This window comes from Pristiophorus japonicus, chromosome 9 (genome assembly GCF_044704955.1).
Source record: "Pristiophorus japonicus isolate sPriJap1 chromosome 9, sPriJap1.hap1, whole genome shotgun sequence".
NCBI classification, from domain to species: Eukaryota; Metazoa; Chordata; class Chondrichthyes; family Pristiophoridae; genus Pristiophorus; species Pristiophorus japonicus.
Window position 1 is genome coordinate 153,853,212 of NC_091985.1, and position 20,680 is coordinate 153,873,891.

Below are 20,680 nucleotides of genomic sequence, written 5' to 3' on the forward strand. Positions count from 1 at the left end.
ATTACACTCGGTCCCTTCATCCAAGTCATTAATATAGATTGTAAATAGTTGAGGACCCAGCACCGATCCCTGTGGCACCCCACTACTCACTGTTTGTGAACCAGAAAATGACCCATTTATCCCGACACTCTGTTCTCTGTTAGTTAGTCAATCTTCTATCCATGCTAATATATTACCCCCAACTCCGTGAACTTTTATCTTGTGCAGTAACCTTTTATGTGGCACGTTAAAATACACCACATCCACTGGCTTCCCCTTATCCACCCTGCTCATTACATTCTCAAAGATCTCCAGCAAATTTGTCCAACATGATTTCCCTTTCATAAAACCATGCTGACTCTGCTTGATTGAATTATGCTTTTCCAAATGTCCTGCTACTACTTTCTTAACAATGGACTGCAGCATTTTCCCAACAACACGTTAGGCTAACTGGTCTATAGTTTCCAGCTTTTTGTCTGCTTCCTTTTTTAAATAGGGGCGTTACATTTGCAGTTTTCTAATCTGCTGGGACCTCCCAGAATCCAGGGAATTTTGGTAGATTACAACCAATGCATCCACTATCTCTGCAGCCACTTATTTTAAGACCTAGGATGTAAGCCATCAGGTCCAGGGGACATCCGCCTTTAGTCCCTTTTTTTACGAGTACTACTTCATTACTGATAGTGATTGTATTAAGTTCCTCCCTCCCTATAGCCCCTTGATTATTCACTATTGGGATTTTTTTAATGTCTTCCACCGTGAAGATCGATACAAAATATTTGTTCAACGTCTCTGCCATTTCCCGGTTCTCAATTCTTAATTCCCCAGTCTTATCCTCTAGGGGACCAACAATTACTTTAGCCACTCTTTTCCTTTTTATGTACCTGTACAAACTTTTACTATCTGTTTTTATATTTTGTGCTAGTTTACTTTATCTATCTTCCCTCTCTTTATCATTTTTTTAGTCGTTCTATGATGGCTTTTAAAAGTTTCCCAATCCTCTGGCCTCCCACTAGTCTTGATCACATTATATGCCTTTGTTTTCACTTTGATACCATCCCTTATTTCTTTAGTTAGCCACGGAAGGTTATCCCTTTTCTTAGTCTTTCCTTCTCATTGGGATATTTTCTTGTTGCAAGTTATCAACCGTCCACAGTGTAATCTCGTTTCCCAGTCCACTTTAGCCAACTCCACCCTCATACCTTTATAGTCTCCTTTATTTAAGCTAAGGCACTGGTTTGAGAACCAACTTTCTCACCCTCCAACTGAATTTGAAATTCAACCATGTTATGGTCACTCATTCCTAGAGGATCCTTTACGATGAGATTGTTTATTAATCCTGTCTCATTACACTGTACCAGATCTAAGGTAGCCTGCTCCCTCGTTGGTTCTGCAATGTACTGTTCAAGGAAACTATCCCAGATATACTCTATGAACTCTTCCTCAAGGCTAACCTACCCAATTTGCTTTGTCCAATCAATATGACAGTTAAAATCACCCATGATTATTGCCGTTCCTTTATTACAAGCCTCCATTATTTCTTGATTTATACTCCATCCAACAGTGTAGCTACTGTTAGGAGGCCTATAGACTATGCCCACCAGCAACTTTTCCCCCTTATTATTCCTTATCACCACTCAAACTGATTCAACATCTTGATCTTCTGAGCCAATATCATTTCTCACTATTGCAGTGATTCCATCCTTTATTCACAGTGCTACCCCACCTCATTTTCCTTTTTATCTGTCCTTCCGAATTGTCAAATACCCCTGAATATTTAGTTCCCAGACCTGGTCACCATGCAACCACGTCCCAGTAATAGCTATCAGATGATAACCATTTGTATCTATTTGTGCCGTCAACTCATCTATTTTAATAAGAATATAAGAAATAGGAACAGGAGTAGGCCATACGGCCCCTCGAGCCTGCTCCGCCATTCAATAAGATCATGGCTGATCTGATCATGTACTCAGCTCCACTTCCCTGCCCGCTTCCCATAACCCCTTATTCCCTTATCGTTTAAGAAACTGTCTATTTTTGTCTTAAATTTATTCAATGTCCCAGCTTCTACAGCTCTCTGAGGCAGTGAATTCCACAGATTTACAACCCTCTGAGAGAAGAAATTTCTCCTCATCTCTGTTTTAAATGGGCGGCCCCTTATTCTAAGATCATGCCCTCAATTCTAGTCTCCCCCATCAGTGGAAACATCCTCTCTGCATCCACCTTGTCAAGCCTCCTCAATCTTATATGTTTCGATAAGATCACATTTCATTCTTCTGAATTCCAATGAGTAGAGGTCCAACCTACTCAACCTTTCCTCATAAGTCAACCCCCTCATCTCCAGAATCAACCTAGTGAACCTTCTCTGAACTGCCTCCAAAGCAAGTATACCTTTTTGTAAATATGGAAACCAAAACTGCACGCAGTATTCCAGGTGTGATCTCACCAATACCCTGTATAGCTGTAACAAGACTTCCCTGCTTTTATACTCCATCTCCTTTGCAATAAAGGCCAAGATTCCATTGGCCTTCCTGATCACTTGCTGTACTTGCATACTATCCTTTTGTGTTTCATGCACAAGTACCCCCAGGTCCCTGCAGCACTTTGCAATCTTTCTCCATTTAAATAATAACTTGTTCTCATGAGCATGACGTCACACTTTTCAACATTGCACTCCATCTGCCAAATTTTTGCCCACTCACTTAGCCTGTCTATGTCCTTTTGCAGATTTTTTGTGTCCTCCTCACACATCGCTTTTCTTGGCTACGGTACACTCATTCCCTTCTTCCAAGTCGTTAATATAGATTGTAAATAGTTGGGGTCCCAGCACTGATCCCTGCGGCACCCCACTAGTTGCTGGTTTCCAACCAGAGAATCCCGACTCTCTGTTTTCTGTTAGTTAGCCAATCCTTATCCATGCTAATCATCGTCATCATAGGCAGTCCCTTGAATCGAGGATGACTTGCTTCCACGTCAAAAAGTTCACAGGTGTTTCAATGAAGACCTAAATCTCCAGGTCCCAAACTAAATCTTGAAGGGTGGAAGATGCCTTTTCTTGTTTTTTTTACATGTGGTGGCCGTTACACACCAGCCACCACACGGGCTTGACAGAGCTAGGTCTTGGTCCAGTGGCCAAGACAATCTCTCGCTGCTTCTTCTCCCCAACCTCACTGCTCCTGCTATATCTGCCCGCACTGCAATCTCCGACATGCTAATATATTACCCCCAACCCCGTGAACTTTTACATGTGCAGTAACCTTTTATGTGGCACCTTGTCAAATGCCTACTGGAAGTCCAAATACACCACATCCACTGGTTTCCCCCACATCCACCCTGTCCGTTACATTATCAAAGAATTCCAGCAAATTTGTCAAACATGACTTCCCCTTCATAAATCCATGCTGACTCTGCCTGACCGAATTTTGCTTTTCCAAATGTCCTGCTACTGCTTCTTTAATAATGGACTCCAACATTTTCCCAACCACAGATGTTAGGCTAACTGGTCTATAGTTTCCTGCTTTTTGTCTGCCTCATTTTTTAAATAGGGGCGTCATATTTGCAGTTTTCCAATCTGCTGGGACCACCCCAGAATCCAGGGAATTTTGGTAAATTACAACCAATGCATCCACAATCCCTGCCGCTCCTTCTCTTAAGACCCGAGGATGCAAGCCATCAGGTCCAGGGGATTTATCTGCCTTTAGTCCCATTATCGTACTGAGTATCACCTCCTTAGTGATTCTGATTGTGTTAAGTTCCTCCCCCCCCTTATAGCCCCTTGACTATTCACTGTCGGAATATTGTTAGTGTACTCTACTGTAAAGACTGATACAAAATATTTGTTCAGAGTTTCTGCCATCTCCATGTTCCCCATTACTAATTCCCTGGTCTCGTCCTCTGAGGGACCAACATTTACTCTCGCCACTCTTTACCTTTTTATATACCTACAGAAACTCTTGCTATCTGTTTTTATATTTTGTGCTAGTTTATTTTCATCGTTTGTCTTCCCTTTTCCAATCATTTTTTTTGTTATTCTTTGCTGGCTTTTAAAAGCTTCCCAATCTTCTGTCCTTCCACTAAATTTGGCCACTTTGTATGCCCTTGTTTTTAATTGGATACCGTCCTTTATTTCTTTAGTTAGTCACGGATGGTTATCTTTTCTCTTACACCCTTTCCTCCTCACTGGAATATATTTTTCCTGAGAGTTGTGAAATATCTCCTTAAATGTACACCACTGTTCATCAACCATCCTATACTTTAATCTATTTTCCTCGTCCACTTGACCCAAATCTGCCCTCAGACCTTCATAGTCTCCTTTATTTAAGCTTAGTACACTGGTTAGAGATCCAACTTTTTCACCCTCCATCTGAAATAGAAACTCAAGCATGCTATGATCACTCATTCCAAGGGGATCCTTTACTAGGAGATTGTTTATTAATCCCGTCTCATTACACAGGACCAGATCTAAGATAGTCTGCCCCCTGGTTGGTTCCGTTACGTACTGCTCAAGGAACCCGTCCTTTATGCACTCTATGAATTCCTCCTCAAGGCTACCCTGACCAATTTGATTTGTCCAATCAATATGGAGGTTAAAATCACCCATGATTATTGCTGTTCCCTTTTTACACGCCCCCACTATTTCCTGGTTTATGGTCCGACCAACAGAGTTGCTGCTGTTAGGGGGCCTATAGACTACGCCCCCCTTATTATTCCTTATCTCCACCCAAACTGTTTCAACATCCTTATTATTTGAGCCAATATCATTTCTCACTATTGCAGTGATTCCATCCTTTATCAGTAGAGCTACCCCACCTCCTTTTCCTTTCAGTCTGTCCTTCCAGATTGTCAAGTACCCCTGAATATTTAATTCCCAGTCCTGGTCACCTTGCAACCACATCTCTGTAATGGCCATCAGATCATCCCCATTTGTCTCAATTTGTGCCGTAAACTCATTTATATTGTTACAAATGCTACGTGCATTTAAACAAAGTGCCTTTAAGTTTGTTTTTTTACCCTTTTTTTCCTGCTTGTTTCCTCTCTCTTTCAAACTCACTTAACTCACTTTCTTTATTTTTGCTTTCTATTTCTAACTTTTCTCTCCTCCCTACTGAATCTATTTTCAGGTTCCCATCCCCCTGCTAAGCTAGTTTAAACCCTTCCCAAAAGCACTAGCAACACCCGCCCCCCCCCCACCCCCCCGCGAGGATATTGGTCCCGGCTCTGTTGAGGTGCAACCCATCCGGCTTGTACAGGGCCCACCTCCCCCAGAAACGGTCCCTGTGCCTCAGGAAACTAAAGCCCTCCCACCTGCACCATCTCTCCAGCCACGTATTCATCTGCTCTATTCTCCTATTTCTGTACTCACTAGTTCATGGCACCGGGAGTAATCGGAGATTACTACCTTTGAGGTCCTGCTTTTTAATCTCTCTACTAGCTCCCTAAACTCTGCCTGCAAGACCTCATCCCTCATCCTACCTATGTCATTGGTACTGATGTGGACCACGACCTCTGGCTGTTCATCTTCTCCCCCCAGAATGTTCATTTTGTTACGAATGCTATGTGCATTCAGAAAAAGAGCTTTTAAATGTGCTTTTTTACCATATTTTCCTGCTTTGACCCCACTTTCTGATTCACCTTTATGTTTATACATTCTGTTGCTTCCTGGCACACTCTGGTTTTCATTTCCCCCAGTGCTACCCTGATCTATTGCCTTCTCCTTATTCTTTGACTTTTTAAATTTCCGCTCACCTGAATATCTTCCCCCCCACTAATTAGTTTAAAGCCCTCTCTACAGCCCAAGTTATTTGAATGGTGCTCAGCTCATGCGAGTGCATGGGAGTTTTAATACTATAACTGGTTGTTTTTCTTTTCATATCGTCATGCTCTTGCCTCGAAGAGATTAGTGCGAAGTATTGGAAGGATTACCAGGCTGACGGACCATGACATTAACGCTCCTTCCATGGCTGTAAACATGTGTTCGGTCCTATATACTGCAAGACTGTTTAATGGGCTCTCTCAGCCCATACAATGATAGGTGGGTAAGGGGCACCCACACCCAGCGGACGCCAATATCCCACTGGATGTCAATCCAGAGCCCAGAGCCGGAGCTGGGCCTATACCATGTGGGATGACTACATCTGCGGGAAGTGTATCCGCCTCCAGCGTTGTGGAATTGGAGCTGAGGGTGGATTCACTCTGGAGCATCCACGATGCTGAGAATGACGTGAGTAGCACGTGTAGCGAGTTGGTCTTACCGCAGGTGAAGGGTCCACAGCCAGCTAGGGAATGGAAGACCAGCAGGAAGAGTAGTGCAAAGAAGGTAGTGCAGGGGACCCCTGCGGTCATCCCCCTGCAAAACAGATACACTGCTTTGAGTACTGTTGAGGGGGATGACTCAAGAGGGGAGGGCAGCAGCAGCCAAGTTCATGGCTGCACAGGAGGGCAGGAAAAAGAGTGGGAGAGCGATAGTGATAGGGAATTCAATTGTAAGGGGAATAGACAGGCGTTTCTGCGGCCGCAACCGAGACTCCAGGATGGTATGTTGCCTCCCTGGTGCAAGGGTCAAGGATGTCTCGGAGCGCGTGCAGGACATTCTGAAATGGGAGGGAGAACAGCCAGTTGTCGTGGTGCACATTGGTACCAACGACATAGGTAAAAAAAAGGGATGAGGTCCTACGAAACAAATTTAAGGAGCTAGGAGCTAAATTAAAAAGTAGGACCTCAAAAGTAGTAATCTCGGGATTGCTACCAGTGCCACGTGCTAGTCAGAGTAGGAATTGCAGGATAGCGCAGATGAATACATGGCTTGAGCAGTGGTGCAGCAGGGAGGGATTCAAATTCCTGGGGCATTGGAACCGGTTCTGGGGGAGGTGGGACCAGTACAAACCGGACGGTCTGCACCTGGGCAGGACCGGAACCAATGTCCTTGGGGGAGTGTTTGCTAGTGCTGTTGGGGAGGAGTTAAACTAATATGGCAGGGGGATGGGAACCAATGCAGGGAGACAGAGGGAAACAAAAAGGAGACAAAAGCAAAAGACAGAAAGGAGATGAGGAAAAGTGGAGGGCAGAGAAACCCAAGGCAAAGAACAAAAAGGGCCACTGTACAGCAAAATTGTAAAAGGACAAAGAGTGTTAAAACAACAAGCCTGAAGGCTTTGTGTCTTAATGCAAGGAGTATCCGTAATAAGGTGGATGAATTAACTGTGCAAATAGATGTTAACAAATATGATGTGATTGGGATTACAGAAACGTGGCTCCAGGATGATCAGGGCTGGGAACTCAACATCCAGGGGTATTCAACATTCAGGAAGGATAGAATAAAAGGAAAAGGAGGTGGGGTAGCATTGCTGATTAAAGAGGAGATTAATGCAAAATTAGGAAGGACATTAGCTTGGATGATATGGAATCTATATGGGTAGAGCTGCAGAACACCAAAGGGCAAAAAACATTAGTGGGAGTTGTGTACAGACCTCCAAACAGTAGTAGTGATGTTGGGGAGGGCATCAAACAGGAAATGAAGGGTGCATGCAATAAAGGTGCAGCAGTTATAATGGGTGACTTTAATATGCACATAGATTGGTCTAACCAAACTGGAAGCAATACGGTGGAGGAGGATTTCCTGGAGTGCACAAGGGATGATTTTCGAGACCAGTATGTCGAGGAACCAACTAGGGGAGAGGCCATCTTAGACTGGGTGTTGTGTAATGAGAGAGGATTAATTAGCAATCTCGTTGTGCGAGGCCCCTTGGGGAAGAGTGACCATAATATGGTGGAATTCTGCATTAGGATGGAGAATGAAACAGTTAATTCAGAGACCATGGTCCAGAACTTAAAGAAGGGTAACTTTGAAGGTATGAGGCGTGAATTGGCTAGGATAGATTGGCGAATGATACTTAGGGGGTTGACTGTGGATGGGCAATGGCAGACATTTAGAAACCGCATGGATGAACTACAACAATTGTACATTCCTGTCTGGCGTAAAAATAAAAAAGGGAAGGTGGCTCAACCGTGGCTATCAAGGGAAATCAGGGATAGTATTAAAGCCAAGGAAGTGGGATACAAATTGGCCAGAAATAGTAGCGAACGCGGGGACTGGGAGAAATTTAGAACTCAGCAGAGGAGGACAAAGGGTTTGATTAGGACAGGGAAAATGGAGTACGAGAAGAAGCTTGCAGGGAACATTAAGACGAATTGCAAAAGTTTCTATAGATATGTAAAGAGAAAAAGGTTAGTAAAGACAAACGTAGGTCCCCTGCAGTCAGAATCAGGGAAAGTCATAACGGTGAACAAAGAAATGGCAGACCAATTGAACAAGTACCTTGGTTCGGTATTCACTAAGGAGGACACAAACAACCTTCCGGATATAAAAGGGGTCAGAGGGTCTAGTAAGGAGGAGGAACTGAGGGAAATCATTATTAGTCATGAAATTGTGTTGGGGAAATTGATGGGATTGAAGGCCGATAAATCCCCAGGGCCTGATGGACTGCATCCTAGAGTACTGAAGGAGGTGGCCTTGGAAATAGCATTGACAGTCATTTTCCAACATTCCATTGACTCTGGATCTGTTCCTATCAAGTGGAGGGTAGCCAATGTAACCCCACTTTTTAAAAAAGGAGGGAGAGAGAAAACAGGGAATTATAGACCGGTCAGCCTGACCTCAGTAGTGGGTAAAATGTTGGAATCAATTATTAAGGATGTCATAGCAGCGCATTTGGAAAAAGGTGACATGATAGGTCCAAGTCAGCATGGATTTGTGAAAGGGAAATCATGCTTGACAAATCTTCTGGAATTTTTTGAGGATGTTTCCAGTAGAGTGGACAAGGGAGAACCAGTTGTGGTATATTTGGACTTTCAGAAGGCTTTCGACAAGGTCTCACATAAGAAATTAATGTGCAAAGTTAAAGCACATGGAATTGGGGGTAGTGTGCTGACATGGATTGAGAACTGGTTGTCAGACAGGAAGCAAAGAGTAGGAATAAATGGGTACTTTTCAGAATGGCAGGCAGTGACTAGTGGGGTACCGCAAGGTTCTGTGCTGGGGCCTCAGCTGTTTACACTGTACATTAATGATTTAGACGAGGGGATTAAATGTAGTATCTCCAAATTTGCAGATGACACTAAGTTGGGTGGCAGTGTGAGCTGCGAGGAGGATGCTATGAGGCTGCAGAGTGACTTGGATAGGTTAGGTGAGTGGGCAAATGCATGGCAGATGAAGTATAATGTGGATAAATGTGAGGTTATCAACTTTGGTGGTAAAAACAGAGAGACAGACTATTATCTGAATGGTGACAGATTAGGAAAAGGGGAGGTGCAACGAGACCTGGGTGTCATGGTACATCAGTCATTGAAGGTTGGCATGCAGGTACAGCAGGCGATTAAGAAAGCAAATGGCATGTTGGCCTTCATAGCGAGGGGATTTGAGTAAAGGGGCAGGAGGTGTTCCTACAGTTGTACAGGGCCTTGGTGAGGCCACACCTAACTTGAGGAAGGACATTCTTGCTATTGAGGGAGTGCAGCGAAGGTTCACCAGACTGATTCCCGGGATGGCGGGACTGACCTATCAAGAAAGACTGGATCAACTGGGCTTGTATTCACTGGAGTTCAGAAGAATGAGAGGGGATCTCATAAAAACGTTTAAAATTCTGATGGGTTCAGACAGGTTTGATGCAGGAAGAATGTTCCCAATGTTGGGGAAGTCCAGAACCAGGGGTCACAGTCTAAGGATAAGGGGTAAGCCATTTAGGACCGAGATGAGGAGAAACTTCTTCACCCAGAGAGTGGTGAACCTGTGGAATTCTCTACCACAGAAAGTTGTTGAGGCCAATTCACTAAATATATTCAAAAAGGAGTTAGATGAAGTCCTTACTACTAGGAGGATCAAGGGGTATGGCGAGAAAGCAAGAATGGGGTACTGAAGTTGCATGCTCAGCCATGAACTCATTGAATGGCGGTGCAGGCTAGAAGGGCCGAATGACCTACTCCTGCACCTATTTTATATGTTTATATGTTTCAATGTCTCCACCCTCTGGGGCAGTGTGGACCAGGGTACAACCCTTCTGACCCACAGCTGGGAACACTACCACTCCACCAAGGGCTCATTGCATTGTAGCTAGTGAGGCAGGGGTTTAATTGTTGGCGAAAGTGGATTATTGTATCTGTCATGTATCCTACATGTTTACTGCTTGTACTATTACATATGATGTGCCACTAGAGGGCACTGCTATGGGAAACTTGTACACCAGCTATATGGTCACTAAGGTGTGCCACCAGAGGGCACTGCAGTGGGAGACTTGTAGGTTACCTGTACAGGTGAGCCAGGCCTAGTATAAAAGGCAGGCCACCATGTGTGATCCTCACTCTGGAGTTACATTAAATGGACTACGGTCGCTACATTTCAAGTACAACACATTGCCTCGTGGAGTCATTATCAGAGCATTTAAAGACATAACAGTATCATTTTAATTTAACATTTGTTGAGTTACTAAAGCTTTTTAAATTCATGTGCCCAACAGCAGATTATATTCAGCATGGTAATTGTCCGTGTTCTAACACTGGAATGTTGCTAAAAGGTGGAATTGTTAACCCCTACTTTTAACTCCCTTTCCTCCTTAAGGTATGGAAAAAAACTGGATAGAACCATGGCAAATAGCTCGCGATCAGAAGATCTAACCAAGGCATTGGTCTTTCGTCTTCACGAAGGCACACCTGAAGTTGTACGAGATGTTCTCCTTGAGCGTGGCTGGCTGGAATATGACGAAGAGGCGCAGGAGGAGGGGGACTGGAACTTGTATTGGCGATCTGGGTTTTCCAACGCGGCGTATGAAAACATTATGCCTTGGCAAAGACTGATTCACTATCCAAAAATCTTGGGCATTACTCGAAAGGACAATCTGGCTCGTAATTTGAAGCGGATGTCAGGGATTTATGGGTCTGCCACATATAACTTTAGCCCTATTGCTTTCATTCTACCCAATGATTACACCAAATTTGTGGCTAAGTATACAAAAGACAAGAAAGTGAATGGTGGAAAGCTTGGATACTGGATATGCAAACCGGTTGATCTCTCCCGTGGCAGGGGAATATTTATATTTCAAGATATTAAAGATTTGACGTATAGCTGTTCTGTGATAGTACAGAAGTATATCAGCAACCCGCTCCTCATCTCTGGCTACAAATTTGATTTGCGAATCTATGTTTGTGTCACTAGTTTCTGCCCATTGACAGTTTATATTTATCAAGAAGGCCTGGTGCGGTTTGGGACAGAAAAGTATAGTCTCACAGCTTTAGACAATGTCTATGCTCATTTAACCAACACCAGCATCAATAGGTTTGGACCCTCTTACACAATGGACAAAGAGCGGGTCGGATCAGGCTGCAAGTGGACAATGAGCCAATTCCGTTCCTTTCTGCACAGTCTGAATATAAACGAACTACTCATGTGGCAGCGAATAAGCAACATTGTGACACTGACCCTGCTCACCATTACTGCATCCATCCCATCCCCACCTAACTGCCTTGAACTCTTTGGCTTTGATATCCTAATAGATGACAACATGAAGCCATGGCTTTTAGAAGTGAATTATAGCCCGGCATTGATGGTAGACTGTAACGCGGATGTGATAGTGAAGAAAGGTCTATTATATGACCTGGTTGACCTGCTGAATTACAAGAAGATAGACACATTGCGCCAGCGGGGTTACCCAAGGCCACGGCAATACAATACACTGTCTCGCAGCTGTCCTTCCTTCTACATAACCAACTCCCTGGGGAATCTGCCGCTTCACGCCAACATTTCTAAAGAAGCACTTCTGAGCTTTTCCAAAGCAACTTGGTCCAGCAACCAAAAACACCCCCTATTATTGTGCCGCAGAGGTTGTAGCCAGTCGAATGTGAACAACCAAAGCTGTGCTAGTGAAGACCAAGAGATGGACTCGCACAAACCAGAGGAGGAGAACAAATCTCCTTGCGCCAGTAAGCTGCAGCACTCACACTTGCTACGTTCCTCTGGGGATGAATTGGGGAAAAGTATCAAAAAGCTGTCCAGCCCCACAGCTCCGGTACCTGGCCATTGCTCAGACACCAAGGAATGGCCAAAAAATACCAAGCTCACCAGGCCACTGCCAAAGAAAACCCTGACTTCACGACTGAGAGAGAAGATGAACAAAAGTTCCCCACTACGCCCGCAGTGTCCAATGGACAGGGTCATGTTGCTGGACACAAGAACTGGGCAGTCCAATTGGCATTTCCGTAACATGAGCCCGAGGTTCTCTTCAGATAAGTTGCAAAGGTACGAACTGGCATTCTTCCCCCAGTACAGCATTTCAGATTTTGACAGGAAGCCCATGAGCCGCATTGGCGATTTCATCCTCACCTTTCCATTTAACCAAGTGACGCTGAAAGCTTCTCAGGCCCCTTTAAACACCAGGACAGTAATGGAGGAGCTGCAAAAGATGCTGAAGAAATTTCAGGAACCAAAGAGCATCAAGAGAAGAAATGAGCCCCATCCCGGTAGCTCCTGTAAGAGGAAAGACTGCTTTGGCTCTTTCCTGTGGGGGCCGCGGTACCCCCCCTTACTCAGCGACTGTTGCTTTGAAAACTAAGTGCTTGAACTTTTGTATTAACCCCAGTTGCTTTAATTTTATAAATCGAGATATGGAGTTCTTCACCAATGGAAATAAAGACAATTGTCAGGAAGTAGTTTATTTATGACATTGTCTTCACTAAAATCAAATAGTTTACAAGTATTGATTTAATTTATTTTAGCCCGGAAACCAGAATAGTTATCACAAGTGATGAAAACAAGTTTGATTTTCACCCAGTATTATACAAGAATTGTAAATATAATGGCACCAATGGTCAATAGGGTGGATACCATGTTCTATACAGTAATCATGTGACCAGTAAGTGAAATAACCATAATGCACCAGTTATTTACAAGAGTGTGATGCAGTACATTTCACAGGCACTTGTTATTGTAGAACAGGACTTGAAATCATAGGCTGGAGTAAGCCTTTAACAAACCAACTTTTAACCTGCTTCATTGGATTGTGTAACTTTGTCTGTATTACTCATGCCTTATAGCAGCTCTAACATTGAGTGATTATTGGGCTTTATTAAATAAAAAAAATTGAACATTTTTGCATATTGTTTTCATTCTCCCGTAAACCAAGTAAATTATGCAAAACAAATGCACCTATGTCCTTGAATTACAGCCAACTTTCCTATATATTCAAAATGCAACATAGTGCAATTACCTTTCAAGATGAAAATGAGGGCAGTCTTTCATCTTTCGCAACCTTGTTTAGAAATCCCTCCATGGCCTTGCCCCTCCCTATCTCTGTAATCTCCTCCAGCCCCACAACCCTCCAAGATGTCCGCACTCCTCTAATTCTGCCCTCCTGAGCATCCCTGATTATAATCGTACAACCATTGATGGCCGTGCCTTCTGTTGCCTAGGCCCCGAGCTCTGGAACTCTCTCCCTAAACCTCTCTGCCTCTCTACCTCTCTTTTCTCCTACAAGATGCTCCTGAAAACCTACCTCTTTTTGGTCACCTGCCCTAATTTCTCCTTATGCGGCTCGGTGTCATTTTTTTAAAATCTCATAATACTCCTGTGAAGCGTCTTGGGAAGTTTTTTACTCTGTTAAAGGCGCTATATAAATACAAGTTGTTGTTGTTGTTGTTGTTCATAACCTATGGTGATTCACTCACTGCAGAGTAAGATGCCACACAGGTTTCAGTATCCCACTAAAACCTCCTTAATGCATCAGTTCTCGATGAATCAGTTCTCCTTATTTGCCATAATCACTGGCTCAAGAAGCAACTTAGCACCAACTTCCATGGCATGTTTATGTGCCAGTTAACCAGACTCGCGTGTTGTTTTCAGCGATATTGCTTATGGGCCAACCAGTATATGAGAGAAATAACCATCACACTATCACTCTTACCTATCCAGTCATAGCCAAAGAATCTGCAATAACTTCTCTTCTCACCCTTGCACTGTTATCTCTGGTGTCCCTCAAGGATGTCCTCAGCCCCCTCCGATTTCTACATGCTGCCCCTTGGTGACATCATCTGAAGATATGACTTCACGTTCCACGTATATGCTGACGACACTCAGTTCAACCTCACCACCACCGCTCTTGACCCCTCAGCTGCCTCTGTGTTGTCAGGCTGCTTGTTCGACATCCAATCTTGAATGAGTTGCCATTTCCACCAAATAAATGATGAGAAGACGGAAGCCATTGTCTTCGCCACCCCTTTTACCCCACCCATCACAATCTCGCCACTGATTCCATCCCTCTCCCTGGCCCCTGTTTCAGGCTGAACCAGAGTCTCCTCACCAACCTCAGCATCCTATTTCACCCCGAGCTGATCCTCTCTATCATCTCCACAGTATCGCCCGTCTCCGCACCTGCCTCAGCTTAGCTGCTGCGGAAATCCTCATCCATGCCTTTGTTACCTCCAGACTTGACTGTTCCAGTACTCCTTTGGCTGGCCTCCCATCTTCCATCCTGATATGTCCTTACTATACAGTATAAATGCACATGAGGCCCATACTTGAGGGAAGGTCACTCTGTGACCAGTCACCTTTATTACTGTCATGTTTGTAACCTTCACATAACTGTAACCTTTATGTAACAACACTGTACACTGTATACACTTATGCACACCTTGACCACAGGGGGTGAACTTGTGGGAGACACTCCTCATCTGGTCATCCAGGTATATAAAGGGAGGTCCCATGCAGGGTCAGCACTTGTTGGTCCTGGGAATAAAGGTTCAGGTCACGCAGTGACCTTGTCTGCAGTACATGCCTCGTGTGATTCTATAGTAAGGTGTAAGGACACTACATTTGGCGACAAGAAACGGGAATCAACAACCCACGAGGATGGCCACCGGTCGCACAGAGGATCGGTACTGTGTTGGTGAGGACCGGGACAATTTCGTTGAGAGGCTCCAGCAGAGTTTTGTCACGAAGGATTGGCTGGGAGAGGAAGCAGCTGGCAAATGGAGGGCGCATCTACTGACCAGCTGTGGAGCCAAGACGTATGTGCTGATGAAAGACCTGCTCACACCCGAGAAGCCGGCAGACAAGTCCTTTGAAGAGCTCAACTCTCTGATTGGTGAGCACCTCAAGCCGGCGAACAGTATACACATGGCCCGGCACCGGTTCTATACACACCGGCGTCGGGAGGGACAAATCATATCGGACTTCGTTGCGGACCTTCGGCGTTTGGCCAGCCTCTGTAAGTTCACAGACGCCTGCATGGAGGAGATGTTAAGGGATTTGTTCATTGAGGGCATTGGGCATGCTGGGATTTTCAGGAAGCTTATTGAGACCAAGGACTTGACTTTGGAAAGGGCAATGCTGAAAGCTCAGACCTTCATGGCAGGGGAAGAGGAGACCAAGATAATTTACGCACGCAGCCCTGGTTCCAACGTGGCGATGGACCAGGGAGTTAACATTGTAAACGAGACACAGAACCCCGCAGGCAGGCAAGGGCAATTCAACACTGCCCAGGCAGCAACAGGCTCTAGGGTGGGCCAGCAACAGAGACAATGGCAGGGAGATCGGCAATTCACGCCATCACAAGGGACAATGCGTCCCAGGATGGGACCATTGACACTCAGCAACAGAGTGCTCAGGAGTAATCAAAGAGACAATCAGAGAGGAATGCCTGGTAACGGTTCCTTTGTTCACAACAATCTCAGCTCATGCTGGAGGTGCGGTTGCAGACATACTGCAAAAACCTGTAGGTTTCAATAATTTATCTGTAGAAACTGTAACTTCAGTGGACATCTGACCAGAATGTGCAGAAAGCCCATAGCGAGGCTAGTTTACGAGGCAGAGGAACCAGATGAGAGGTCTGCAAGGCAGGGTGATGCTTGGGGCAAAGCTATGGATGCTGAAGTCTAGCGGGTTCATGTGGCAGACGTCCACAGCTCATACACCAAAACGCCTATTAAATGGCATCCCGGTACGCATGGAGCTGGACACAGGAGCCAGCCAGTCACTTATGAGTGCCCAACAATTTGAAAAACTATGGCCACTCAAAGCTAACAGGCCCAAACTGGAACGCATTGACACGCAGCTACGGACGTACACCAGAGAGATCATCCCAGTACTAGGCAGTGCCAACTTGGTGGTCACACACAATGGATTGGAGAACCGCTGCCACTCTGGATTGTCCCGGGGAATGGTCCCACGCTCTTGGGGAGGAGGTGTCTAGCCGAGATGAACTGGAAATGGGGGATGTGCATGCCATTTCATCTGTGGAGTGAAGTTCATGTGCACAGGTCCTACAGAAATTCAAGCCACTTTTTCAGCCAGGTGTCAGGACCTTTAAGGGCACCAAAGTAGTGATACGCATCACCCCGGACACCAGACCAGTGCACCACAAAACCAGAGCCATGCTGTATGTGATGTATGAGAGAATTGAGAGTGAGTTGGACAGGCTGCTAAGAGAGGACATAATTTCGCCTGTTGAATTCAGTGAGTGGGCAAGTCCCATCGTTCCTGACCTTAAAGCAGATGGCTCGGTCAGGATTTGTGACGACTACAAGGCCACCATCAACCGAGTGTCACTACAGGACCAATACCCGCTTCCGAGAGCGGAGGATCTTTTTGCCACGCTGGCAGGTGGCAAGCTGTTCACCAAGTTGGACCTCACTTCAGCCTACATGACTCAGGAACTGGCTGAAGAATCCAAGCGTCTGACCACCATCACTACGCACAAGGGGCTATTCGTTTACAACAGGTGTCCGTTTGGCATTCGTTCAGTGGCTGCTATCTTCCAGAGGAACACGGAAAGCTTGATTAAATCCATCCCTGGAACAATCGTATTCCAAGATGACATCCTAATCACGGGTCGAGACACCGAGGAACACCTCCACAACCTGGAGGAGGTGCTACGCCAACTGGACCGGGTAGGCTTGCGACTAAAGAAGTCCAAGTGTGTGTTTTTAAACCCAGAGGTCGAGCTTTTGGGCAGGAGAGTTGCCGCAGACGGGATCCGGCCTACCGAATCCATAACGGTGGAGATCCGTCGTACGCCCAGGCCCGGCAACACATCGGAGTTGCGGTCATTTCTGGGACTATTGAACTACTTCGGGAACTTTCTGCCGAACTTAAGCACATTGTTGGAGCTGCTGCACGTGTTCCTGTGTAAGGATTGTGAATGGTTTTGGGGGGACTGTCAAGAATGGGCTTTCAATCGGGAGCAGAATCTGCTTTGTTCTAACAAGCTGTTGACCTTGTACAACCCATGTAAGAAATTGGTTTTGACATGTGATGCATCATCCTATGGGGTTGGGTGCGTGTTGCAGCAGAGTAATGATGAGGGCCAACTCCAACCTGTGGCTTATGCCTCCAGGTCGCTCTCCCAGGCAGAACGAGGATATGGGATGGTTGAAAAGGAAGCACTCGCATGAGTCTACGGGGTGAAAAAGATGCACCAGTACATTTTCGGCAGAACATTAGAGTTAGAAACGGAACACAAACCGTTAACATCTCTGTTGTCCGACAGCAAGGCTGTCAATGCCAATGCGTCACCTCGCATACAGCGGTGGGCCCTCACGCTGGCTGCGTATGACTACACCATACGGCACCGGCCAGGCACCGAAAATTGCGCTGATGCGTTCAGCAGGCTCCCACTGGCGGCCACCGAGGGGGCGTCGGAACAAAGTGTGGAGATGGTCATGGCCGTTGAGGCTTTCGATACCGCAGGCTCCCTCATCACAGCCTGCCAGATCAAAATCTGGACCAACAGAGATCCCCTCCTATCCCTGATAAAGAAATGTGTCCTGACTGGTGATTGGGTGCCCGCACACGAAGCGTGCCCCGAGGAGGTCAGGCCGTTTCACACACGGATGGACGAGCTCTCCATCCAAGCCGACTGCCCAGAAAGGAAGGGAAGCATTCATCAGGGAACTCCACAGCGAGCACCCAGGCATCGTGCTAATGAAGGCCATTACCCGGTCACATGTATGGTGGCAGGGAATTGACTCAGACCTGGAACACTGGGTTTGCAGGTGCACGACGTGTTCTCAGCTGGGAAATGCCCCCAGGGAGGCCCCACTCAGCCCGTGGCCCTGGCCCACCAGGCCATGGTCCGTATTCACGTAGACTACGCGGGCCCGTTCATGGGAAAAATGTTCCTGATTGTTGTTGATGCATACTCGAAATGGATCGAGTGCATCATATTGAATTCATGCACGACATCCACCACCGTGGAAAGTCTGCGTACGGTCTTTGCGACCCACGACTTGCCGGACATCCTGGTTCGCGATAATGGCCTGTGTCTCACTAGCTATGAATTCCAGGAATTTATGTCGGGTAATGGTATCAAACACGTCAGGACAGCACAGTTCAAGCCGGCTTCCAATGGGCAGGCGGAACGTGCGGTTCAAATCATAATACAGGGCATGCTCTGGATCCAAGGACCCTCCCTTCAGTACCACCTATCGCGCCTCCTGCTGGCTTATAGATCCCGCCCACATTCGCTCACGGGAGTCCCGCCCACGGAACTACTCATGAAACGCACGCTTAAAACACGCCTGTCCCTCATTCACCCAGCCCTGTCAGACATTGTTGAGGGCAAGCGCCAGCCCCAGATTGAGTTCCATGATCGAAACTCAGTGGGGAGATGCATAGAAATTGATGACCCTGTATTTGTTCTCAATCATGCTTTGGGACCCAAGTGGCTTGAGGGTACTGTAATCGGCAAAGAGGGGAATAGGGTCATAGTGGTCAGACTTAACAATGGGCAGATATGCCGCAAACATCTGGACCAAGTAAAGAAAAGGTTCAGCATAGACACTGAGGAACCTGAGGAAGATCATGAGATGTCACCCACACCACTGCCAGTGAATGAGCAACAAGGACATTCACCAGCATGCACAGTCCCTGCAGCCAGCCCGGACAGGCCGGAATCACCTCAGGCAACAGAGACGCATGCCAAGGCCCAACCACCAGAGCCCCAACTGCGGCGCTCCACGAGAGAGCGTCGACCGCCTGAAAGACTAAATCTTTGACCCAAAGATGTTGGGGGGAGATGATGTCATGTTTGTAACCTTCACATAACTGTAACCTTTATGTAACAACACTATACACTGTATACACCTGAGTAATGCACACCTTGACCACAGGGGGTGAACTTGTGGGAGACACTCCTCACCTAGTCATCCAGGTATATAAAGGGAGATCCCATGCAGGGTAAGCACTTGTTGGTCCTGGGAATAAAGGTTCAGGTCACATTGTGACCTTGTCTGCAGTACATGCCTCGTGTGATTCTATAGTAAGGTGTAAGGACACTACAATTACCAAGACCTCAAGTGATGAAGGTGGGTGGAGCTTCCTCTTTTATACCTGAAAGTTCAGGTTAGGAGTATCTCCCACAAGTTCACCATCTTGTGGTCAATGTTCTCAAGGTGTACAACTTAGGTCAGCTTATACATGGGTTACAATGATAATTGAATACATGACATCACCTCCTCCCCAAAGTCTTATTGGGATCACAGGTTAAGTCTCTCTGGTCGTTTACGCTCCCTTGTAGAGTGCCTGAGTTGGGGCTCCGGTTGTTGGCGCTGGCCTGAGTGTCTGCTGTTTGCGGTGCCCCAGGACTGTCCGGACTGCACACAGTGACTGGGCTCTCCTCCACTTGGTTCCGGTGTTCGGTCACCTGTGGTGGAGTAAACTCTGCGTTGTGTTCTTCCTCTGCTTCTTCTATGGGGTTGCTGAACCTCCTTTTAGTTTGATCTACGTGTTTGCAGCGGATTTGTCCAGTGGTAGGTTAACTACCAAAACCCTATTCCCCTCTTTGGCAATCACAGTGCCTGCAAGCCATTTGGGCCCTGCAGCGTAATTAAGGACAAAAACAGGGTCATTGACATCAATACATCCCGCCCTCGCATTCCTGTCATGGTAGTCACATTGTGACTGAAGCCTGCTCTCAACAATTTCTTTCATAGTCGGGTGTATAAGGGATAACCTGGTTTTGAGTGTCCTTTTCATTAGCAGCTCTGTGGGTGGAACCCTGTGAGCGAGTGTGGTTGGGATCTATTGGCCAACAGGAGGCATTATAAGCGATTTTGTAGGAAACCCCATTGGATTCTGAGCATCCCCTGTTTGATTATCTGCACTGCTCGTTCCGCCTGGCCGTTTGAGGCCGGCTTGAACGGTGCCGTTCTGACATGGTTGATTCCATTGCCTGACATGAAGTCCTGGAATTCAGTGCTTGTGAAGCACGGGCCATTGTCACTGACCAAGACATCTGGTAGACCATGGGCGGCGAACATTGCCCGTAGACTTTCTACCGTGGCAGAGGATGTGCTTGAATTTAAAATGGAACACTCAATCCATTTCGAGTAGGCGTCTACTACAACCAAAAACATTTTTCCCATGAAAGGACCTGAGTAGTCCACATGGATGCATGACCATGGCTTGGCGGGCCAGGACCAGGGGCTAAAGGGGGCTTCCCTGGGTGCGTTGCCCAGCTGAGCACACGTGTTGCACCTGCAAACACAAAATTCCAGGTCTGCATCTATCCCTGGCCATGAAACGTGTGACCTGGCAATTGCCTTCATCATGACAATGTCCGGGTGCTCATTGTGAAGTTCTCTGATAAGCACCTCTCTGCCCATCTGGGGCATGACTACTCGGTTTCCCCACAGTAGGCAATCGGCCTGAATCGAGAGTTCATCC

General features: G+C 46.2%; 1 protein-coding gene across 3 annotated transcripts in view; it reads left to right on the forward strand.

The window, feature by feature from the left end:
• ttll2 (tubulin tyrosine ligase-like family, member 2) overlaps positions 1-13,076 on the forward strand; it is a 40,484-nt gene extending 27,408 nt beyond the window's left edge. For all 3 annotated transcript variants that reach the window (XM_070888822.1, XM_070888821.1, XM_070888823.1), the window contains exon 2: positions 10,589-13,076. In XM_070888822.1, coding sequence (XP_070744923.1) covers positions 10,614-12,575 — 1,962 coding nt within the window. In that variant the 5' untranslated portion in view covers positions 10,589-10,613 and the 3' untranslated portion in view covers positions 12,576-13,076. The remainder of the gene's footprint in view (positions 1-10,588) is intronic.
• The last annotated feature ends 7,604 nt before the right edge of the window (positions 13,077-20,680 follow it).